The sequence below is a fragment of the Monodon monoceros genome, unplaced genomic scaffold, assembly GCF_005190385.1.
Source record: "Monodon monoceros isolate NGI ecotype Baffin Bay Population unplaced genomic scaffold, NGI_Narwhal_1 Contig3263_ctg1, whole genome shotgun sequence".
NCBI classification, from domain to species: domain Eukaryota; kingdom Metazoa; phylum Chordata; class Mammalia; order Artiodactyla; family Monodontidae; genus Monodon; species Monodon monoceros.
The window spans coordinates 424,330-445,014 of record NW_021699185.1 but is presented as its reverse complement, the minus strand read 5'-3'; the positions used below and the strand labels follow the sequence as shown (position 1 = coordinate 445,014).

At 48.8% G+C, this 20,685-nt stretch overlaps 2 protein-coding genes across 22 annotated transcripts in view; both read left to right on the top strand.

Annotated features, from left to right (window-relative positions):
• Positions 1–610: 610 nt before the first annotated feature.
• Positions 611–17,633, top strand: LOC114902815 (methyl-CpG-binding domain protein 1). 21 transcript variants are annotated; one of them, XM_029236222.1, is made up of 18 exons: positions 611–815; positions 2,036–2,169; positions 8,313–8,427; positions 8,523–8,689; positions 8,775–8,857; positions 9,029–9,069; positions 9,446–9,592; positions 9,686–9,814; positions 9,978–10,052; positions 10,183–10,302; positions 10,386–10,454; positions 11,053–11,220; positions 11,595–11,894; positions 11,988–12,125; positions 12,476–12,610; positions 12,694–12,755; positions 13,888–13,959; positions 15,664–15,892. In XM_029236222.1, the coding sequence occupies exons 2-17, from the start codon at positions 2,060–2,062 to the stop codon at positions 13,925–13,927; spliced, it is 1,899 nt and encodes a 632-aa protein (XP_029092055.1). In that variant the 5' UTR covers positions 611–815; positions 2,036–2,059; the 3' UTR covers positions 13,928–13,959; positions 15,664–15,892. The 21 variants fall into 21 exon arrangements, with proteins under 21 accessions (XP_029092055.1, XP_029091979.1, XP_029091898.1 ...); XM_029236146.1 differs by having other exon boundaries at positions 15,657–15,889; XM_029236065.1 differs by lacking the exons at positions 13,888–13,959; positions 15,664–15,892 and adding an exon at positions 17,443–17,633.
• Positions 17,634–18,561: 928 nt separating this feature from the next.
• Positions 18,562–20,685, top strand: part of LOC114903788 (cilia- and flagella-associated protein 53-like) — a 68,003-nt gene continuing 65,879 nt past the window's right edge. The window contains exon 1 of the mRNA XM_029237082.1: positions 18,562–18,840. Coding sequence (XP_029092915.1) covers positions 18,607–18,840 — 234 coding nt within the window. The 5' untranslated portion in view covers positions 18,562–18,606. The remainder of the gene's footprint in view (positions 18,841–20,685) is intronic.

Below are 20,685 nucleotides of genomic sequence, written 5' to 3'. Positions count from 1 at the left end.
TGTTTGATCCTTTGTCTCAAAGCTGTACATAACTGTGCCTTCCATTTCTAACAGATGGAACAGTCCTCAGAGTTTTCCAAAACACTGTCTTTCAGATTATAATCCTCAAGTTGGCTCAAATAAAATTTTCTATTTCTTCTTTAGATCGACTATTGATTAATTTTTCCTTGACAGGAGGAACGGTAGAGCACAGGCGCGACCAAGGTAACAGGCGCAAGAGGAGTGTTCTGGCACGACCCCAGCCTTCTCCGCTCCTCCCTCCCAGTTACTCCTTGTGGAGATCGCCAACCAACCAGAGACCAGGACCAACCCCAATCCCCCTCCTCCCCTTAGGTTGGGACTGGAGAGCGCAGGCGAGAACGAGATGGATGGAGGGGCGCGAAGCGAGGTGCGCAGGCGCTGCAAGTCTCCGATGAGGCGCGGGCCTGAGTGGGACGTCGGCGCGCAAGCGCAGCAAGTCCCTTCAAAAGGGGCACGCTCCTCCACCGGACTCAGCACGCAGGCGTGGAGTCTTCCCCGCTAAGGGTTCGCGCAGGCAGGGTATTAGTGCGCAGGCGTCCCGCCAGGGGGCGGAGCCCGAGAGTTGGGCGGCGGATATCCGGTTCCTGGAGCAACGAACGGCGGCGGCGGCGGCGGCGGCGGCGGCGGCGGCGACGACGGCGACGGCGACGGCGACGGCGACAGCTACAGCTTCTGAGGAAGCGGCTGCGGAGGAGGAAGAAGAGGAGCTGGGCAAGGCGAGAGCCACAGGCGGGACCCTCGCCATGGGTCAGCGGACCTAGAGCGGTGGAAGGTACCGGCCGGGAGCCGAGCTGGTGAGACAGTCGTGGGGGTGGAAATGGAGACCGCTCAGGCGGAGAATGGGGAAGAATTGAGGCTCAGAACGCTGACGGAGAGCAGTGAAGGGCCCTCAGGCCGATGAGTGGGAGGAATGGCGGCGTCGGAATATTGAAGGGGAGTAATGGGGGAATTTAGGGGAAGGACGGGGAGGAATGGGCTCAGAAGACTGACAGGTGGAAGTGTCGGGATCTTGGGCGAGGACGGAGAGGAATAGGGGAGGATCCGAACGCTGAGGGCAGATATCGGGGCCTCTCAGGTTAAGGAGAGAGAAATGGGGGTCCAGAACGCTCAAGGGGAGAAATTAGGGGCTCTCAGGCTGATGACGGGGAGAAATGCGTTGGAATGCTGAAAGGGAGGCTCGGGGGTCTCATATGGAGGACGATGAAAAATAGGGGGTCAGAGCGCTGACAGTTAGGGATGGCATGATCCTGGCCCAAGAGGAGAGGAATGGGGTGGAGGGGTTCAAACGCGGAAGGGAGAAATCAGGGTGTCTAAAGCTGATGGGAGGATGAGGACGCTGAAGGGAACTTTTTAGTTGCAGAAGAGCGGAATAGGGAGGTTTGGGGGCTTGGGAAGAAATTGTGGCTTAGAGCACCGACAGAGGGAAAATAAGGTGGGCGAGGTTGTCAATGATATGGAGGAGCTGGGGGCTCTGTGGCAGAGGACACAGAGGAAGTCGAGGCAATAATACTGAGGTAGCAGGATAAGAGGACAGCAGACAGGGAAGGAATGGGAGAGTTAAAAGACTGAAAGAGAGATTAGTGACTCCTGGGTCAAGGAAGGGAATGAATGGGAGGTTAGGATGCTGAGGGAGAGTTTGGGACCTGGGTCTGGGGACGAGTCGTATGGGGGCCTCTTGTGCCGAGGATGGGAGGACTGAGGTCTCTCAAGCTGAGGCTGGGGGGGATTGGGGATTAGGACGCTGAGAGTGAGGGATGCATTGAGGATGGGGACCCTTAGGTTGAGGATGGGGCTACCCGGTCAAGAGGTGGGGGGAATGACAAGCTCCTGGGCCCAGGACAGGGAAGAATGGAGTGGGGATGGGGTTTTTTCTCTTCCTTACATTGGCCAGTTGCTTGTGGCAGGTCCTAGATCTTAAACAAGCATTAATAGATCCGTGGGTTTGTGCGGCCTGGGGCACAACGTGTTCCTCCCTAGAGCCTCAGTTTCTCCCACTGCCCCCTCCATGTTGCAGGCCGCTGCTCCTTCTTGTGGCCCCATGGCTGAGGACTGGCTGGACTGCCCGGCCCTGGGCCCTGGCTGGAAGCGCCGTGAGGTCTTTCGCAAGTCAGGTGCCACCTGTGGACGCTCAGACACCTATTACCAGAGGTACTGGGTGGGTTGTGGACAGAGTCAGGCGTTAGGGCTGGGCCTGGTTAGGCAGGGTGAAATCAGGGGGTGGGGTTAAATTATGCATATACAGTTGGTCCTTATTATTTGCAGTTTCCATATTTGCAAATTTGCTTACTAAAATTTGTTTGTACCCCCAAAGTCATACTCACTGTGCTTTCATGGTCATTTGTGGATATGCACAGAGCAGCGAAAAATAAGTCGCCTGATGCATGTGTTCCCAGCCGAGGTTGTACGAGGCTTTCTTATTTTAGCTCTTGTACTGTAAATAAGTATCCTTTTTGAGGTCTATTTAGTGTTCTGTTTTTTGCATTTTTGTACTTTTTAATGGTGATTTTGCTGTTTGTAGTTGCCCCCAAGTGTAGTGTTGAAGTGCTGTCCAGTGTTCTAAGTGCAAGAAGTCGGGGATGTGCCATATGCAGAAATACATATTAAATAAGTTTTGTTCAGGCATGAGTTGCAGTGCTGTTGGCTGTGAGTTCAATGTTAATAAATCAAAAAGGCAGTATATCTAGAAAAAGAAGAGGAAATTTGCCAATTAGTACATGAGGCTGCTAAAGTAACATCTATAGTATCTGATGAAGCTAAGGAAAAGGTGTTAAAGTGGCTAAATTCGCGGAACCATGAGCTGATGATTAAAGTGTAGTGGACAGCGTTGTGAGGCTGAAAGCAAAGGACATTGACAGTCATGTTACCCAGGGTTATGAAAATGTTAAGCCTGTCTCAGCTAGTGCTGGCTGGCTCACACGTTTCAGAAGGTGATACATCGTGAAAAGTGTTAAATTTGCAAGTGAGGCAGGTTCTGCAGATAAGAGACTGTGGAGGAATTTAAAAAACACCTGATAATGTTATACAGGAAAAGGGTTATGTAGAAGAGTAGGTTTTCAGTGCTGATGAGACTGGCTTGTTTTACATCGACAAAGGAACCTATATAACACAGATGGCTTCCAAAGCTCCTGGCTTTAAATCATTCAAAGGCCATGCAGTTAATTATTTGTAAGAGGACTGTATTAAGCAGGGTGTCTTTAAACAGAAACACACATAAAACAAGGTTACATACTGATCAGCTGACAAAATGTGACCAGAGGCTTACAGGAACCTAACCTGTAGTTCCATTAGGAGCAGTGGTCCTGTACTCACTAATTGAGTGTTCAAGGTGACTTTATAGAACAGATTACTGTGAATAATGAGAATTGACTGTAAATACATGAAAATACATTTTTATAAACCAGTTACATTTAAGGATTTAAGGTCTTTTAGAATATGTTAGTGATACAGTTATTAAATTTCTTAAACTTTTTTTGTATGTAAGTTGTTGTTTCCTTGGAGGAATATAGTAAAATTGTACCTACAATTACACTTATTTATATGTTTATAAATAAACGTATGGTATTTTTTAAATGTTTATATTAAATGTTTATATGTTTATTTATATTAGTTGTACGTTTATCCACATATTTACAATTTTTATAAAACTTTCAAAATTTATAAATATAAGTGCAATGATCAAGAACTGAAAAGGCCAGAGATTTTACCCTAATTAAGGCAAGATAGCAAGTGAATGTGTCGCGGTTCTGTGGATGCTAGTAGGAGATATGAGGCTTCTGGTTCAGAGATGAAAGACAGTTTATTACTCACAGCATTAGCAGCATCCAGTATGTCATCGTTATTGTGCCAGTTCACCAAATGCCAGTTCCCACAGGGTGACATGAAGAGAGTAATTAATTAGCACCTACACACGCACTGGGTTGTGTTGTAGGAGAGGAACCTTGAGCTTAAGGAATCCAGTCTTTTATAATGTTAGGACAGTAAGGATGCCTTCGCTTTGCTCTGGAAGGACACCCTATCTCTTGTCTTCCAAGGCTGATGCTGTACACATATCCTTGAAAAGATAGTTCATAACAAAGGATAGTCAATGCTGCTCTTGAAAGACATGTAGAAATGTGAGAGACCTGTGGAATATTGTCTCCCAACATCAGTTACTTATACTTTGTTTTGTATGTAGTTGCATTTATTTGTTTACATATGTATTTGTATGTATATCTATATGTACACTTATATGTGTACAGTTGACCCTTGAACAATGTAGGGATTAGGGGTGCCAATCCCCTGTGCAGTCGAAAATCCACATATAACTTTTGATTCCTTAAAAAGTTAACTACTGGGGACTTCCCTGGCGGTCCAGTGGTTAAGACTGTGCACTTCCACTGCAGGGGCATGAGTTCAATCCCTGGTGGGGGAACTAAGATCCTGAGTGTCATGTGGCGCGGCAAAAAAAACAAACACACAAAAAAATTAACTACTAATAGCCTACTGTTGACTGGAAGCCTTACCGATAACATAAATAGTTAACACGTATTTTGTATGTTGTATATATCATATACTGTATTCTTACAGTAAAATAAGCTAGAGAAGAGATTAAGAAAATCATAAGGGAGTTCCCTGGTGGCCTAGTGGTTAGGATTCTGGGCTTCCACTGCTGTGGCCCGGGTTCAATCCCTGGTCAGGGAACTGAGATCCTGCAAGCCGTGCGGTGCAGCCAAAAAAAAAGAAAATCATAAGGAAGAAAAAGTTCATTTACAGTACTGTACTGTATTTATCAATACCATAAGTTTACATCATCTGTTTACAAGATGAATTGCTTGTATGTCAGTACCTACATCAATATTGTCTTATATGATACAAAACATTGTAGATATTATACATATTACTAATACCAGACATCAAAAATGAAAAGATAATTGAAAAATTTACGTTTATTTACAGGTATAACAATTCATGCATTGATAACTAAGAAGGAGCAATATGATTGCTTTATGGTAGGGTACTATAATTGATACGATTGCTTCATGGATTGCTTCATGGTAGCCTCACCTGTACACTAATGAATGAATTGTAAAATTTTTATGGCATACAGTATTATAATCATATTCATAATACAGTATTGGGAACATTGTTACATTTTTAAAAACCACTTACCTGTGACGATAGGCAGTTTCCCTGATTGCCAGAGAGAGAGGCATACCATATGGTAATGTAATTCTTTGAAAGCAAAGTTATAAAACAGTGAGAAAACTAACATGTTAAGTTTGTATTAAATATCACTCACCTTATGCCTGTGTAAGTATAGGCAATCCACTTCAAGTCTCGCACAGGTGAATACTTGGGTGATGAAACGTCTCATACAGTTCTTGCCGTACAGTTGTTAGGTTTTCACACAAAGATACTCACGCACAAACACGATAGGTAAGTATTAACTGTACAGCCTGATGATTATTTACTGTTCGTTAAGTGGAAGTGGATCATCATAAGGGTCTTCATCTTTGTTGTCTTCACGTTGATTAGGCTGAGGAGGAAGAGAAAGAGGAGGGGTTTGGTCTTGCTGAGGAGGGTGGCAGAGGCAGAAGGAGAGGAGGTGGAAGGGAAGGCAGGAAGGCCAGAACACTCGGTGTAACTTTACAGAAGTACATGGTAATTTCTTGTCTGACCTTTTTGCTTTTTCACTTTTCCAAAAATGTTTCTACACAGTACCAATCTTTCTTCCACTGTTTGCTTTAGTTTGTGTCCATATCATAGAAGGGTCCGTGTTGTAAAATAAGTCAAAGTATTCTTGAATATCGGAACCCTTCTGCTAGATTGTCTAATGTCAGTTTTTTTCTGGCACTCCTTTTTCTTCGTCTTCTTCCTCATCATCTGGCACTGGTTCGGCAGCGTTCATCTCCATCAAGTCGTCTTGTGTTAATTCCTCTGGTGTGGTGTCTGATAGCTCTTGAATCCAAGATCCATGTCTTGAAACCCTTCGTCCCCTCCCCCCTTTTTGCCATATCCACAATCTCTTTCATGATATCCTTGATTGACTTGGTCGTAAATTCTGGGAAGTCATGCTCAACATCTGGACACAGTTTTCTCCAGCAGCAGTTATTGTTTTGGGCTTGATGACTTTCACAGCCTTTTCTATAACGATGGCGTCTTCAGTGGTGTAATTTTTCCAGACTTTCATGATGTTCTGTCTATGAAGGTTCTCTTCCATAGTGTTGACAGTCTTTTCTATAGAGCACTGTGTGTAATGAGCCTTAAAGGTCCTTATGACCCCCTGATCTAGAGGCTGAATTAGAGACATTGTGTTTGGGGGCAGGTGGACCACTTCGACACCTTTGGTGTTGAATTCATGGGGTTCTGGGTGGGCAGGGGTGTGGTCCAATATCAAAAGAACTTTAAAGGCTGTCCCTTACTGGCAGGGTACTTCCTGACTTCAGGGACAGAGCATCAATGGAACCAATAAAAAAAAGGGTTCTCGCTGTCCAGGTCTTCTTGTACAACCAAAAGACTGGCAGCTGGGGTCTGTCTTTTCCCTTCAGGGCTCTAGGGTTAGCAACTTTATAGATAAGGGCAGTACTGATCATAAACCTGACTGCATTTGCACAAAGCAGTAGGGTTAGCCTGTCCCTTCCAGCTTTAAATCGTGTTGCTCACTTCTCTTTCTTACTAATATATGTCGTTTCTGGCATTTTTTTTGCAGAATAGGGCACTTTGATCTGCATTAAAAACTTGTTCAGGCAGGTATCCTTTCTTCTCAATGATTTTCTTAATGGCGTCTGGGAACTTGTCTGCTGCCCCTTGGTTGGCAGAACCTGCTTCTCCTGTTATCTTGACACTTTCAAAGCCAAACCTCTTTCTACAATTATCAGACCATCCTTTGCTGGCATTAGATTCTCCGGCTTTAGAGACTTCACCTTCCTTTTGCTTTAAGCTGTCATTACAGTGACTTCATTTTTTCTTGAATTATATTGGAATTTATAGGTATGGCTTTCTTATAGCAATCCTGCATCCACATAAGAGCTGCACTTTCAGTGCGAGATAAAAAGGTGTTTTGCAAAAAATACAAGGTTTTCGAGCTGCTGGTGTAGCTGCAGCGATAGATTCATGAATTTCCTTTTTTTTTTTTTTACAATAGTCCTTACAACTGGATTCATTAATCTTGAATTGGAGGGCAACCACCTGCAGATCTCAGTCTATGGTACATGTCAAGCAACTCTGCTTTTTCTTGTAATGTCATGACTTTTTTCTGCTTCTTGGGAGCACTTCCAGCATAGCTAGTTACACTTTGTTATGGGTCCCATGATGTTATTCAGGATTTACGGTATTGCGCTAAACGCGATGAAAATGACATGAGAACCACCGCAAGGGGTCACTTTCTACTGTGATGTGCAGTTTACTGGAGAAACAGCCTGCTCACTCGGAGATGACTAGCCTTCCATGGCATTTTAAGCAGATACTCACAACACTTGAGCTCACTGCAGTAGCAACAGGAGGTGGCTGTTAGATGATTATAGTAGTACAATACGTACTATAGTTAATTTTATGCAGTTATGGTATAATACTGCATCTTTATGTTTGTTTACATTTCTCTTGACTGCGAATGGTACCACATACAGTCTTTAAGTGTGTGATAAATAAGTTTTGATGTTTAAACTTTTATAATAGATTTATGTATATTTTACGGTGGTAAAAGATGAAATAGACTAGTACTACATATATTTTGTGCATTCATGACACACCTTTTTCTTAATTTTTTCAATATTTCTAGGCTACGTGGTTCATTGAGTTTTTTTAAATAGTCACAAATCTCCAAAAAATTTTCCAGTATATTTATTGAAAAAAATCTATGTATAAGTGGACCTGCGCAGTTTAAACCTGTGTTGTTCAAGGGCCAGCTATATTTAAAACATTTGTTTGTGTCTTATATAAGTTTTCTTTGTCTATGTATTTAGTATGTAATGCTAACACAGTTACATTATTCAATGTATTTGTGCTCCTATTTGTGTTTATTTTCACTTACATAAAATACCACTAGTAGCACACGTTATAAATACATGCACATCTGTTTACATTTATATTACTTATTACTGTTTGTATACTTGCTGGTATTTATACACCTTTTATCTTCCTGCTGTTCAGGATTATTTGGGGTAGTTACTTGGTCGGGGCTCGTAGGCTGATCCCAGGCTGCCTCCTGTATCCCACCAGCTCTGCAGGCCTATTCACCAGCCCAGTGGGAGGGTTGTGAGGGTGGAGTGGCAGTGGTTCCACCTAGGTACCAACCCGTCCTGGCCCACCCCCAGCCCCACAGGAGACAGGATCCGAAGCAAAGTTGAGCTGACCCGATACCTGGGCCCTGCGTGCGATCTCACCCTCTTCGACTTCAAACAAGGCATCCTGTGCTATCCAGCCCCCAAGGTACTGTACAGTGTGCGATACCCAGGCAGGAGTGGCTGAGCCACCTAACACCCACCCGCTGACTTACATCTTCCTGCCCTTGCTCTTATCTCCAGGCCCATTCCTTGGCCATCCCCAGCAGGAAGCGGAAGAAGCCTTCGAAGCCAGCCAAGGCTCAGAAACGTCAGGTTGGACCTTCGAAGAGCGAAGTCAGGAAGGAGGCCCCAAGGGATGAGACCAAGGCTGATGCTGGCACAGTCCCAGCCTCACTTCCTGCGCCTGGGTGAGTGTCAGCCTCAAGTGAGCCAGGTCCACGAGGGCTGTGGTTGGGGGTGCACTCGGCCCCACACCCATGTTTCCTGTCCCAGGTGCTGTGAGAACTGTGGAATCAGCTTTTCAGGGGATGGAACCCGACGGCAGCGGCTCAAGACTCTATGCAAGGACTGCCGAGGTGAGTGGCCCCTGGAGCACTGGGAGGTAGAGCCGGAGCAGGCTTGGCGTCAGGCTAGGACACAGGTGTCTGGCTGGAGATTGAATGGTAGATGTCAGGATGGAGGCAGTCATGAGGTCAGGTATCTGATGCTCCCTTCACATTTCTCTTCTACTCTCTCCCTCCCTACAGCACAGAGAATTGCTTTCAACCGAGAGCAGAGGATGTTTAAGGTAAGCACGACCTGCTTCCTCCTCACAAGTGTGCGGTGGGAGCAGGATGTGATAGGGGCTGGTGAGAGTCCGAAGGAACAGTGATGGATCCACAGGGTGTCAGAGTCATTTTGTAGGGAGCTAGCTACAGTCAGCTGACGGTCATGGGAGTTAATCAGTAGACACAGTGACGAGGTTCACAGGGGAACAGTAGACATCGTTATGGCCTCAATGATGGTGGCTAATCAGTAGTCATCAGACAGTGAGTGATGAGACAAATGGGGGACGAGCAGACATGATGATGGGGGCCAGTGTGGGGTCAGTAGACACACGAGGGGCAGTGCTCCTGGAGCCACTCTGCCTGGACCTGTGACCTTGCCCCGCCCATTCCTGGCAGCGTGTGGGCTGCGGGGAGTGTGCGGCCTGCCAGGTAACAGAAGACTGTGGGGCCTGCTCCACCTGCCTTCTGCAGTTGCCCCATGATGTGGCCTCGGGGCTGTTCTGCAAGTGTGAGCGAAGACGGTGCCTCCGGATTGTGGAAAGGGTGAGTCGGGCAGGTGGGGTGGGCCCAAGGCTCACCTGCACTCCTGACCCTCATAGCCCTGGCCCCATGCGTCACACCTCCGGCCCCCCACAGAGCCGAGGGTGTGGAGTGTGCCGGGGCTGTCAGACCCGAGAGGACTGTGGCCGTTGTCGAGTCTGCCTTCGCCCTCCCCGCCCTGGTCTCAGGCGCCAGTGGAGGTGCGTCCAGCGGCGTTGCCTGCGGGTGAGTCAGGCTGGAGGGGCCGGCGCTGGTGGGCCGCGGCAGAGCTCATTGTACTGTTACAGCTGCCGCTGCTTCGTCCCAACCTGGCCTTGCCCACCTCATGTCTTCTTTTCTCCCCCGTCCCGTGCTCACCTCCTCGGCCCCGCCTGCCCCTGTCTGCCAGCACCTTGCACACCGCCTCCGCCGCCACCATCAGCGATGTCAACGACGCCCTCCCCTAGCTGTGGCTCCCCCTGCTGTGAGTGCCCCGGCCCACCCTCTGCCTGCCTGTCCCACATGCATGCTTCCTGCACACCTCGGGGGAAGCAGGTGGTCCCGTGTCTACCTGGTGCCACCAAGCCTAAACTGTCCTTCTGGCTTTCTCTCAGGGTAAACACGGCCGCCGCAGGGGAGGCTGCGACTCCAAGGTGGCTCCCCGGCGGCGCCCCCCCCGAACCCAGCCACTGCCTGCACTTCCGCCCTCGCAGCCTCCAGAGTCTCCAGAGCTGGTGAGGCCCTGGTGGGCAGGGGGAAGGCACAACCGTAACCTCACCCACTACCTGCCCTGACCCCACCCCATTTGCCTCTGCAGCACCCCAGAGCCCTGGCCCCCTCGCCACCTGCTGAATTCATCTATTACTGTGTAGACGAGGACGAGCTAGTGAGTGGCCTCACCCTACCTGGACAAGCCTAGACTCTCCCAGGGCACTTGGTTAACCCCAAAGAAGCAGATGCTCCATGGGCCTAATAAGGGAATAGTAAGGCACAGTGATGGGTGCTAGTGTGGGATGAGCAGACAGTGGGGTAGGCACTAATATGGGATCAACAGGTGCATTGACAGCACCTAATGTCGGATGAACCAGCACTCTAGTGGGACTAATAGAGGAACAGCTGGCACGGTGACTGAAGTTCACGCAGGATGAGCAGATGTTGCAGGTGCAGTGATGGGAGCTAAAAGAGTGTCAGCAAAATCCTGCTGGAGATGGGGGTCAAAGACATTGTCTTGGTAGCTAGTGGGGGACTAGCAGATAGAACGATGGATACCGTGCTGGAGCAGCCACAGTCCTCGTGGTATCAAGGGCCATCCGGTACAGTGATACTGCCTGGTGCTCGACTAGCAGACACTGAGGTGTGACTAGTGGGGAGTCAGGCTAAGACCAGTGTCCAGCCAGTTCCCTCCAGTGGGGCTAGTGGAGGAGTAACAGGAGCAGCATTGTAACTGTCCTAGTGACAGCGTCCCCTGTCCCTCTGCTCCCCAGCAGCCTTACACGAACCGTCGGCAGAACCGCAAGTGTGGGGCCTGTGCGGCCTGCCTGCGGCGGATGGACTGTGGCCACTGCGACTTCTGCTGTGATAAGCCCAAATTCGGGGGCAGCAACCAGAAGCGCCAGAAGTGTCGTTGGCGCCAGTGCCTGCAGTTTGCTATGGTGGGTGCAGCAGGATGGGTCAGGTGGGTGGGACGATCAGTGCCAGGCCCCCCGGTGCCTGAGAGGGATGGGCCAGCCTGGTAGGTGGGTGGGGACCGGCCAGATGGGTCCTGCAGCTTCAGAGCGGTGGGTGGGGCAAGGGGTTCGGCCAGCAATTAGCAGACATTGTGCTGAGATAAATGAAGAATCTGGGTGGCACTGGCATTGCCAACAGGAGACTAGCAGGCTTGGTGACGAGGGGCTCATACCTGAGGAGACTCTGTGCTGGGATTAACGGGGGTGGGGGAAGCGGAGTCACAGGCACATTGATCGGGGCAGGGTAGTGTGGTTGGCCATTGTACCCAGCGGCCATAACACCCCACCTCTCCTCACAGAAGCGGCTGCTGCCAAGTGTCTGGGCAGGTTCCGAGGATGGTGCCGGGCCACCCACACCTTACCCGCGTCGAAAGAGGCCTGGCTCTGCTCGAAGGCCCCGTCTGGGTCAGACCCCGAAGCCTCCCTTGGTCACGCCCATGGCCCAGCCAGACCGTGCCCAGACTCCAGTGAAGCAGGAAGCAGGCAGTGGATTTGTGCTGCCCCCGCCTGGCACCGACCTCGTGTTCTTGCGGGAGGGTGCAAGCAGTCCCGTGCAGGTGCCTGGCCCAGCTCCAGCCTCCACAGCGGCTCTGTTACAGGTGAGGGTCCCACCTTATCCTGCCCTTCCCGACCCCACCCAGCCTCGTGTGGGGAAGCTGGGACCAAGTCTGCTGCCATCCTCCTTCACGCAGGAGGCCCAGTGCCCTGGCCTGAGTTGGGTCGTGGCCTTACCCCAGGTGAAGCAAGAGAAGGCGGATGCCCAGGAAGACTGGACACCGGGCACAGCCATCCTGACTTCTCCTGTATTGCTGCCTGGCTGCCCCAGCAAGGTGGGGGTCAGTGATGGGTGGTCTGTGAGCAGAGTGATGGTGAGCCATGATGGTGGTTCTTTGAGCAAAGTAATAGTGTGCTGATGACAGCCTCTCACAGAATCATCCCGCCTGTCTGACAGATGCCCCACCCTCCCCAGGCAACTAGTTTTGCCTGCTTTGCTGCCCAGCTAACAGAAGAATGGAAATCTGTGAGGAATGGGAAAGGTTTGTAGGCAGAGAGATGGTTTTTCTGTGCTCAAGTGTGACAGAAGTGGGATTGTCAGCACAGTGACATGTTGGCTGATAGAGACACTTTCCTCAGGCCAGCCCTACCCTTCTGACAACTGCCCGTTTTCCACCTCCCCCAGGCAGTAGACCCAGGCCTGCCACCTGTGAAGCAAGAGCCACCTGACCCTGAGGAGGACAAGGAGGATGAGAACAAGGATGACCCCACCGCTGACTTGGCCCCAGAGGAGGAGGCAGGAGGGGCTGGCACGCCCGTGGTCAGTGCTGGGGGACACCTCACTCTCCTGACCCTGCTTTAGCCCCACCAGCCATGTTGACCCTGGTGTTAATTCTTCCCCAGATCACGGAGATTTTCAGCCTGGGTGGAACCCGCCTCCGGGACACAGCAGTCTGGTTGCCAAGGTGTGCCCTCCACAGGGAGGGGTGGGGATGGGATTGGGTGGGGTGCCTGTCAGATGTGGGCCCTGAGTCTTAAAAGTACACTCAGCGTTTTGGCATGGTGTTGTGGGAGGTAAAGGCCCCACACCACTGCTCTTGTCACAGTCAGTGACGGGGTTTGTACAGGACCTTAGAGATTTCTCCTGAGGTCCAGGTCAGGGCTGTTCTTGAGGAGGGTTACGGGAGGTGATGCGGGGAGAGGATTTGGTGACCTGTGATGAGATTTGAAAGAAAAAGAAAAGGAAAGCCTTGTCCCCATATCCCTAAGAAAATCCACAGAGGTCAGGCTTAATATATAAGTTCTTATTCAGAGAATTATCATTCGGGGTCTTGAAGGCCTGTGGAGTCTCCAAAAGATGAATGGGTGGGCTGGGCAATGGTGGGTGGGCAGGAGACCTGGGTCCTAAGATGGCTTTGTGATCTGGGTCCACATACAACTGGAGTATCCTCTGTGGAAGGGATTAGGCTGTTTTTCTTCAGCCTTTCCAGAGCCCATTGAGGTCATTTACTGTTTTAGCTGCTGCACAGGACTGTCCCCACAGGCGTGGCAGTAGAAGGCAGGATAGGTGCCTGTAAGGACTGGGACGGTGGGAGGAGGACAGGGGGATGCTGCCCCCTGCAGAATTGCTGACAGCCCTGAACAGAGCCCCAGACACAGGCAACATAAACCTGTTGGCCTAAACTCCTGGATTCCTTTGTTCCTGCAAACTAGTGTCTGCAGGCCAGAGACTTCTCCACCTGCACCTGGGCAAGTACTGAGGTACTGATTGCGGCCCTTCTGGGTACACTGCAGTGTGGCAGATACAGTGGTGAATCAATGACCCTGGAAGGCTTATCCTTCAGAAGATACAGGATTTCTGCCATCAGGGAGCTTATAATCCAACTGGGGAGACTTATTTCCCCTATGCATGAAGTCATTACATATTACTGGAGAAGGTAATGATGTGCTTGATGTGCTACATTGTCTGTAATGGAAGATTTTAGAAGAGAGAAGGGAAAATTAAGGGGAAATGGAAGAGTAGGGAATGGTTTGTGATGCTCCATTTTGCATATAGGGAACCTCATTCAACATACAGACCTGCTCCCTCTTCTCTAGGTCCAAGGACCTTAAAAAACCTGGAGCTAGAAAGCAGTAGACTGGAGGCTTCTGCAGACTGTAGGACTCAAGGTGATATTTACAGACCGACTTTATGAGAGACAACACTGATCTGCTCAGAGGCTGGACCATAGATGGATTGCCAGGGCTTGTGTGGGAGTCAGTAGGAACTGGGAAAACCTACCACCAAACCAGAGGAGCAGGCCTGTTCAGTACTTTGAGCTTATAGAGGAAGTAAGCAGAAAAGGAAGGAAAAGAGTAGAAAGTTGGTGCACCTGCTCCAACCGGTGCAAATCCCAAGAGCCTGAGAAGTGTGGATATTAAGGATGGGGGAGTTGGGATGGGATGTAATTAAAGCCACCTTCAGCCTAAACAAGCCATCATCATAAATAATTTTAAATACATTTGGATGAGACCTGGCCGTGACTAAACATTTCCTCAGGGAGACAGCAATTGGGAATGTAATGTGAATAAATGAGGAAAGGAACTGCTATTTGGTGAGTTCCTCCCATGGACCTAGTTTAGTCCTCAGAAACATCTTTCTAGAAAGGCATTGGTTTTGCCCATTTTTGCAGACAGGAAAACTGAGATGCAGAGAAACTACGTAACTTGTCCAGTGTTGAACAGCTAATATTGATAGAGCCTAGAATCAGACCCAGGTTGTAAAAGCCTTGTCCTAAGTTAAGCCACTAAACTGTTAACTATAACCTATATCTAATAGTGTGTAATAATGTTATATTAACGCAAGTTTCCTGTCAGTGACCTTGAAAACAAGGTGGATTACTCTAAGCTTTATAACAAATCCCTTAACACTGCTGCCCTTAGGGTGGTTTAGGGAGCACCAGGGCATTGTGGATGGTGCCACCTTATCAGAGCACCCGTGACTCCTGAGACTGGGTTCTTCCCAGGCCTGGGGTGCTGCATAGGATCCCTCAAACCCAAAGGGCATCTTTCCCCATTGGCGCTGCTTGTTACCGTCACTCCCCGTCCTCAGCCAAAGCAGCCTTCAGAAGTAAAGCTCCTGGACTGGCTCATCATTCCTCACAACTCGAATCCCCTGTCCCTTGGTGACCTTTGTGCTTGGTTTCTGCTCTCAGCCCCTATCTACTAGGAGTCCGAGTTCCTGCTACAAGTCCTGCCTAAGGGCCAGTCTTGGCTCAGCCCTGCCTCACTTTCCAATTCTGCATAAAGTGCCAAGAAGATTAGACCTGTGATTCGTTACTTAGTTAGCTTTACAGTGGCAGGACTGAGTGCATGCCTCCCTCCTTAAATTTTGTAGCCTATGTGCTTCGCTTGCCTTACTCTAGTCCCAGCCCTGCAGCTTGAGATAATTCAGATGTAGATTAAACTTTTCTTTAGTTTAACTCATTATATAGCCCTCTGCCACCCTCCTCTTCTCCTTCCGTTGCCTCACCCTGCCTACTTCAGCCAGAGGCAAGACTGGATAATTTTATTGATACTGTTTTGCTCCCCCGCCCAAGGATCCAACCACTCAACCCTAGTATTCTAGTGGTATTTTGACAGTGATGTCCTAAGTGAAGTTTATTTGAATAGCATTCTGATTCATGAGATAAGAGTTTGGTTATTGTGTGTATGAGGATACAGTCAGAAAAGCAGCATCACTAATATAAAGATTTTATGTGTATATGTACATATAAATATGTATATTAAAAGATTTATTGTAGGGATTTGACCTTATGCAGTTGTGGGAGCTGGTTGAACAGTCTCTGTAAGGCTGTTGTTTTTACATCTAATGCTGGAGCTTGAAGTCTGCAGGGCAGGCAATCGGGAAGGGAAGATGGATGTAAAGAGTGGGAGACCGAGGAGACACTGGCGCCCACGAGCACGAGCTGCAAACCACGCGGATGGCCTGGAACCCATGTCAGCCTCTCACCACCTCCAACTTCGATGATGTGGGTTTCCTGCAGAAGAAGCTGGTGCCCTTCATCACAGAGTTAAATATGCATCTGGGCCAGGAATTAGAGAAGCCGAAGGAAGATCCTGGGGAAGGTGGAGCAGCTGCAGGCCTGGCTGCAGGCCTGACTGCTGCCCCATACCAACGAGGTGAGCCAGCAGATAAATGACATGTGTGAACTGCAACAGTGCCTGGTGCCCCTGCACCAACCTTCCGAGTGTGCTGCTGCTTCACTTCTGCCCTCCAGATATCACGCAAAATGTCTCTTGTGGCCCATCCTAACCGGAAGCGTACGGGGAAGGGAGTACTGGGAAACGTAGCCTAGTCAAGGTGACACGTTACAAAGCCACCCTGCCATGAATCAGCTCCCAAGGGTCTCACTACTCACCTGAGGATAAAGGATAACTTGATAAAGCTGCGTTGCTGAAAATGCAAAGCTGAAGACCATGGATTTCATGGTGACCCCAGCAAGTACAGAAATTCTGTCAAGCCCACCCAGAAAAAACTTGCTGGTCTCGGCTATTTTTGTGTCATTCAAGTATTGAGAACCTGGCCCATGGTAGGCACTGTACTTAATACTGGGATTCAGGAATGAAAAAGATATAGTCCATGCAGTTTTATTAAATACATCAATATGTATTTACAAATGGTGAATGGATTTCCAACTTTATCGTGGAATTTAATGGTGAAAACACAGAATTCAGGAAACTGTTGGGAGGACAGCCCTTGCGTGAACCTTGTTGGGGCACAATAGGCATTGGAAATAATATAAATAGTTTCTATCTCTATGCTGTTCTATTTTAAAATTATTTTTAAATGATTTTTATTGTCCCGTTTACTGATTTATACACTTAGTGTTTCTTTTGGAGAGTCTTGATGGTGCTTAAGTGTTGATTGACTGCCTCTGAGAAAGTGGTATAATGGGTGGCAAGAGCAAGGTCAGGTTCTGTCCATGGACCTTGGGTGAATCACTTCTCTTAGGCCTCCCAGGAGGTTGAGACTTGGTTGAAAGCCTCGTCTCACCGGGCTTGGCGCCTGGCCCAGCCCCTCCACCCACTGAATAGGCCCGCCAGGGGGCTCCGGCGCCCGGACCGCGGTCCTCCCACCGGGGCTCGGGAGACGCTGCCCCTCACCCGCCTGCCTGGGCGGCCCTGGGGCGTGGGCGTGGCCTCCGCTGGGTCCAGGCTTCTGTTCCCAAGCCGAGCCGTCACGGTGGGAAGCCGAATCCCCTCTTCACAAAGTGGCTCAACAGGTAAAACCGAAGCGGAATTAAGTTACGGGACACGCCCAGGGTGAGGGCGCGGCAAGACGAGCTCAGGACCAACGCTGGGATGTGCAGGGCAGCCGGGTATTGCCAAGGGTCTGCTTCCCCTGTCTGTCGCTGAAAACTCCAGGGTGTAGACCTCGGAGGTTACCGACGGGCGCCCAAGGATCTCAGTGGCGTTTACCAAAACCCGCTCCTAGGCCGAGGGCGTTTTCGTCGCCTCTCTTGCCCAAGGGTGTGGTGTCAGGGTGCTTCCACTCAGACCAGCCGGCGGGCCAGGCACCCGTGGGAATCGAAGATCAAGGAACTGGCCCTCAGGACCGTGTCCAGGGAACGGAGACAACCATCTAATTTCTTTCTTTTTTGTTTGTTTCAGGCTACGTAAACTCTTAGCAGTAAATGAAAATGAGTATTTTTCCGAACTGCAGTTGAAGGAAGAAGCTTTATAGGACATAAAAGACAAAATGAGAGAATTATTAAAAGAAATTTTGAAAGAGAAGAGAGACACTGTTTTGTGGCTGAAAGCCTGAACCAGCAATTCAGGAAATGGAGTCCAAACCTAGAAACATTACTGCCTACAAAATCCGAAGTGGGCGCATTACAAATGATTAAGCAATGCTAATTTACCGTAAATTGCGGTCTTAAGATGGGATGCACAGTACTAGTTGTACTTTGGTTATTACACGTCAGTGACCGACTAGGTGCTGATTTTTTTTGTGTTGTAGTGTTGGTTCTATGTTCACCCCCACTATAGAAAGAGTACCAAAGTGTTATTTGGCTTTTAGGTATTAACTACCACCTTGCTCTTGACCAGAAGTACAGCTGTGGTCTCCACCTGTGCTGAGGGCCCCTTCTAGGTTTCCTGACCTGTGTTGTTTTCCTGCCTGGGATCTGGAATCTCAGAGCCCGATCACCTGCAATTCTAATCCACATCCTCCCCCTGGCCCTAGTTTTTATTGTGCCCAGCCAGGTCGTGTCACTGCCGTACCAGCCCATCTGATTGCCCCCCATCCTAGGGTACCTCAAGTCTAAGCCCTGGTTTCCTGATTTTATTAACAAATTTGTCATTACTGGTTGAGTTGGCTGACAAAACAGGCTCTCTCAGCTTTAATTGTTTAGCTGTAAAATGAGGATAATACCCGCTGTTCCATCAATCTTGTAAGATATTTGTGAGGCTCAGAGGTTTTATGTGTGAAAATAACTTGTAAATTCCTGTAAAGAACTACGCGAATAAGGTTGTCTTGTGATGATTTATGTCATGAAGATTAACTTAGAGATGGCCTCAAATTTTAGCCTACCAACAAAATGCCCACTAACCTTCCTCATGCTTTTAGACCGATTACAAGATATAAACAGAAAAGTCAATTGGAATGTAGTTAGATCTTCGACTAAACTTCGGGTTAAGGAGGCTCTTTTTCTGCTATTTGATGAACCCTGGAAGAAGGGAGTGAGGTCGGCGGGAGGCCTGGCGGAGGGCGGGGAGAGGACTGCGCAGACTCAGCTTTTCCGCTCCCAGAGGAAGTCGTGAGTGCTGGAGTCTATGGTCACCATGGTGACGGGACCAACTTCCGCCCCACTCACCTGCCCTGATCCCCGCGAGGCGCACCATGGCAACCGGACCTCTGCGTCGCGGAATCTGGTCCCTCAGGTCGCTGTGGTTGGGGAACCGCGGCGGGCGCCGCCCCCAAGCCGAGGGGACTCGAAAATGTACAGCCAGCGATTTGGCATCGTACAGCGGGAGGTTAAGGGCCCCACTCCCAAAGTGGTGATCGTGGTAAGCACGGGATGTGTGTGCGGGACCCTACCGCTTTCTGCATCTCCCCCAACTCAGCGCAGCCCACCCTGGCCCCCAACAGGGGCTCTCTCGAGGGAAGCAGGTGCTTGATGCAGCAGCTTGAATTTTGAAAGAGGGAAGGATAAGGTCTCTTGCCTAGCTCTCGTACTCCGTCCCTCCCTACCCCCCAACCCCCCCGCGTCATATAATATTTACTTTCTGTATTTGGAGAAACACCACTTTAGATCTTGAGAGTTTTCAGTCTTCCAAGACTGCTGAAAGAGGTCGTCCCTTTGCAATGCGGAGGGTGTGTCAAGGAAACGGTGCTGGGTCAGGCGGCAGGAAATCTGGGGTCTGGGCTGGCGGTGATGCAGCTGTACGGTCTTGGGCTAGTTCTACACGCCTAGGAAAATCGTCTGTTGAAGGAGTATTGGGCTGTGAGGGGTTGTGAGTGGTTATAGAGCCCTTTCTCTGCTGACTCAACCATAACAGAAGCGTCCCTGCAGGCCTGGGAATAGGAGGTTGGTTGCCTTTAAGGCAGGGGAGGTGGTAGGAGGCCAGGGGAATGCTGCGTGCTGCAGATCCTGCTCAGAACCCCAGACGCTTGGTCCATGCACCTTTGTTTCTACACACTGGTTTCTACAGGCTAGAAAACCACGTGTAGGCAGGCAATTATGGAGGTATTACTTGAGCCCCTGCTGTGTGCACAGCTCTGTGGAAAATACAGGGGTGAATACAGTGACCCTGGGAGGTTTACCCTTCTTTAGAAGTCTGATCCCTGCCTTCACGTTGCTTATCATCTAACTGCAGAAACAACTTGCTCATGCACAAAACCATCAAAGGTTAACACAGTAGATAATGATGTGCTATACTGTCTGTGTTGGAACATTGTGGAAGAAATATCAGGGATAATGAAGGGTGCAGTTTTATTATGCTCCATAGTGCGCATAGCAGTTCTCAATGCCCCCTCTTTTTTAGGTCCAGGGACTGTAGGATCTGGGTTTGGAAATCAGTAGAGTGGAGTCTTTTACAGTCTGTACGGTTCAAGGTGATCATTATAGACAGACTTTATGAGGGACAGAAATTGATGTACTTTGGGTTCCGTATGCGAACACTGAGCTCAGGGGCTGGGCCATTGGTCAGGTGATATTACTTGTGTTGGGAACCAATAAGGATTTCTGTTCCACCAAATTACCACCAAACCGGAGAAGGAGGCCTATTGAATACTTTAAGTTTATAGAAGAGTAAAGAGGAAAAGGAAGAGGTCAGAGCTGGTGTATCTCAGATGTCAGAGTGTGATAAGAAGTGTGGATGTTAGAGGTTGCAGAGTTGTGGTGGGAGAAGAATTAAAGCCACCAGAGATGAGACTTGGATGCTAAACAATTCCTCCAGGAGAAGTTGGTGAAAGATGAAATGTCTGAAGTAATGGAGAAGCAAAAGGAGCGGCTATTTGGTGAGTGCCTCCTAGGAACCCAGTTATTTACTTCTTGAAATAATTTTTTAGGAGGACATTTATTTTTCTCATTTTGACAGGTGAGAAAACTGTGACTTAAAAAGATTAAGTAACTTGCTCAAGATCATACAATTAGTAATCAGTAGAGGCCAGGATCAAACCTAGGCTGTAAGACATCATTCTTTAAGACATTAAACTGTAATAGTAGAAACTAATTTGAGATGTTGCAGTAACAAAAGCCTTCAGTGACCTTGAAAGTACAGAGTGGTTATTAAACCCTTTGTTCTGAATTTAGCATGGTTTAAGAGTTGCAGTGTCCATTATGGTGGCCACTAGCCACAAATGGCTTTTGAGCACTTGAACTATGCGTAGAGTCACATGTTGAAATGATA

Excerpts from the sequence above, each read along its gene's own strand:
- LOC114902815 (XM_029235573.1), top strand. The coding sequence starts at position 2,060 with ATGGCTGAGGACTGGCTGGACTGCCCGGCCCTGGGCCCTGGCTGGAAG. Across the intron at positions 8,858-9,028 it reads TCTATGCAAGGACTGCCGAG|CACAGAGAATTGCTTTCAAC; the intron begins GTGAGTGGCCCC and ends CCCTCCCTACAG. Across the intron at positions 12,611-12,693 it reads GAGGGGCTGGCACGCCCGTG|ATCACGGAGATTTTCAGCCT; the intron begins GTCAGTGCTGGG and ends ATTCTTCCCCAG.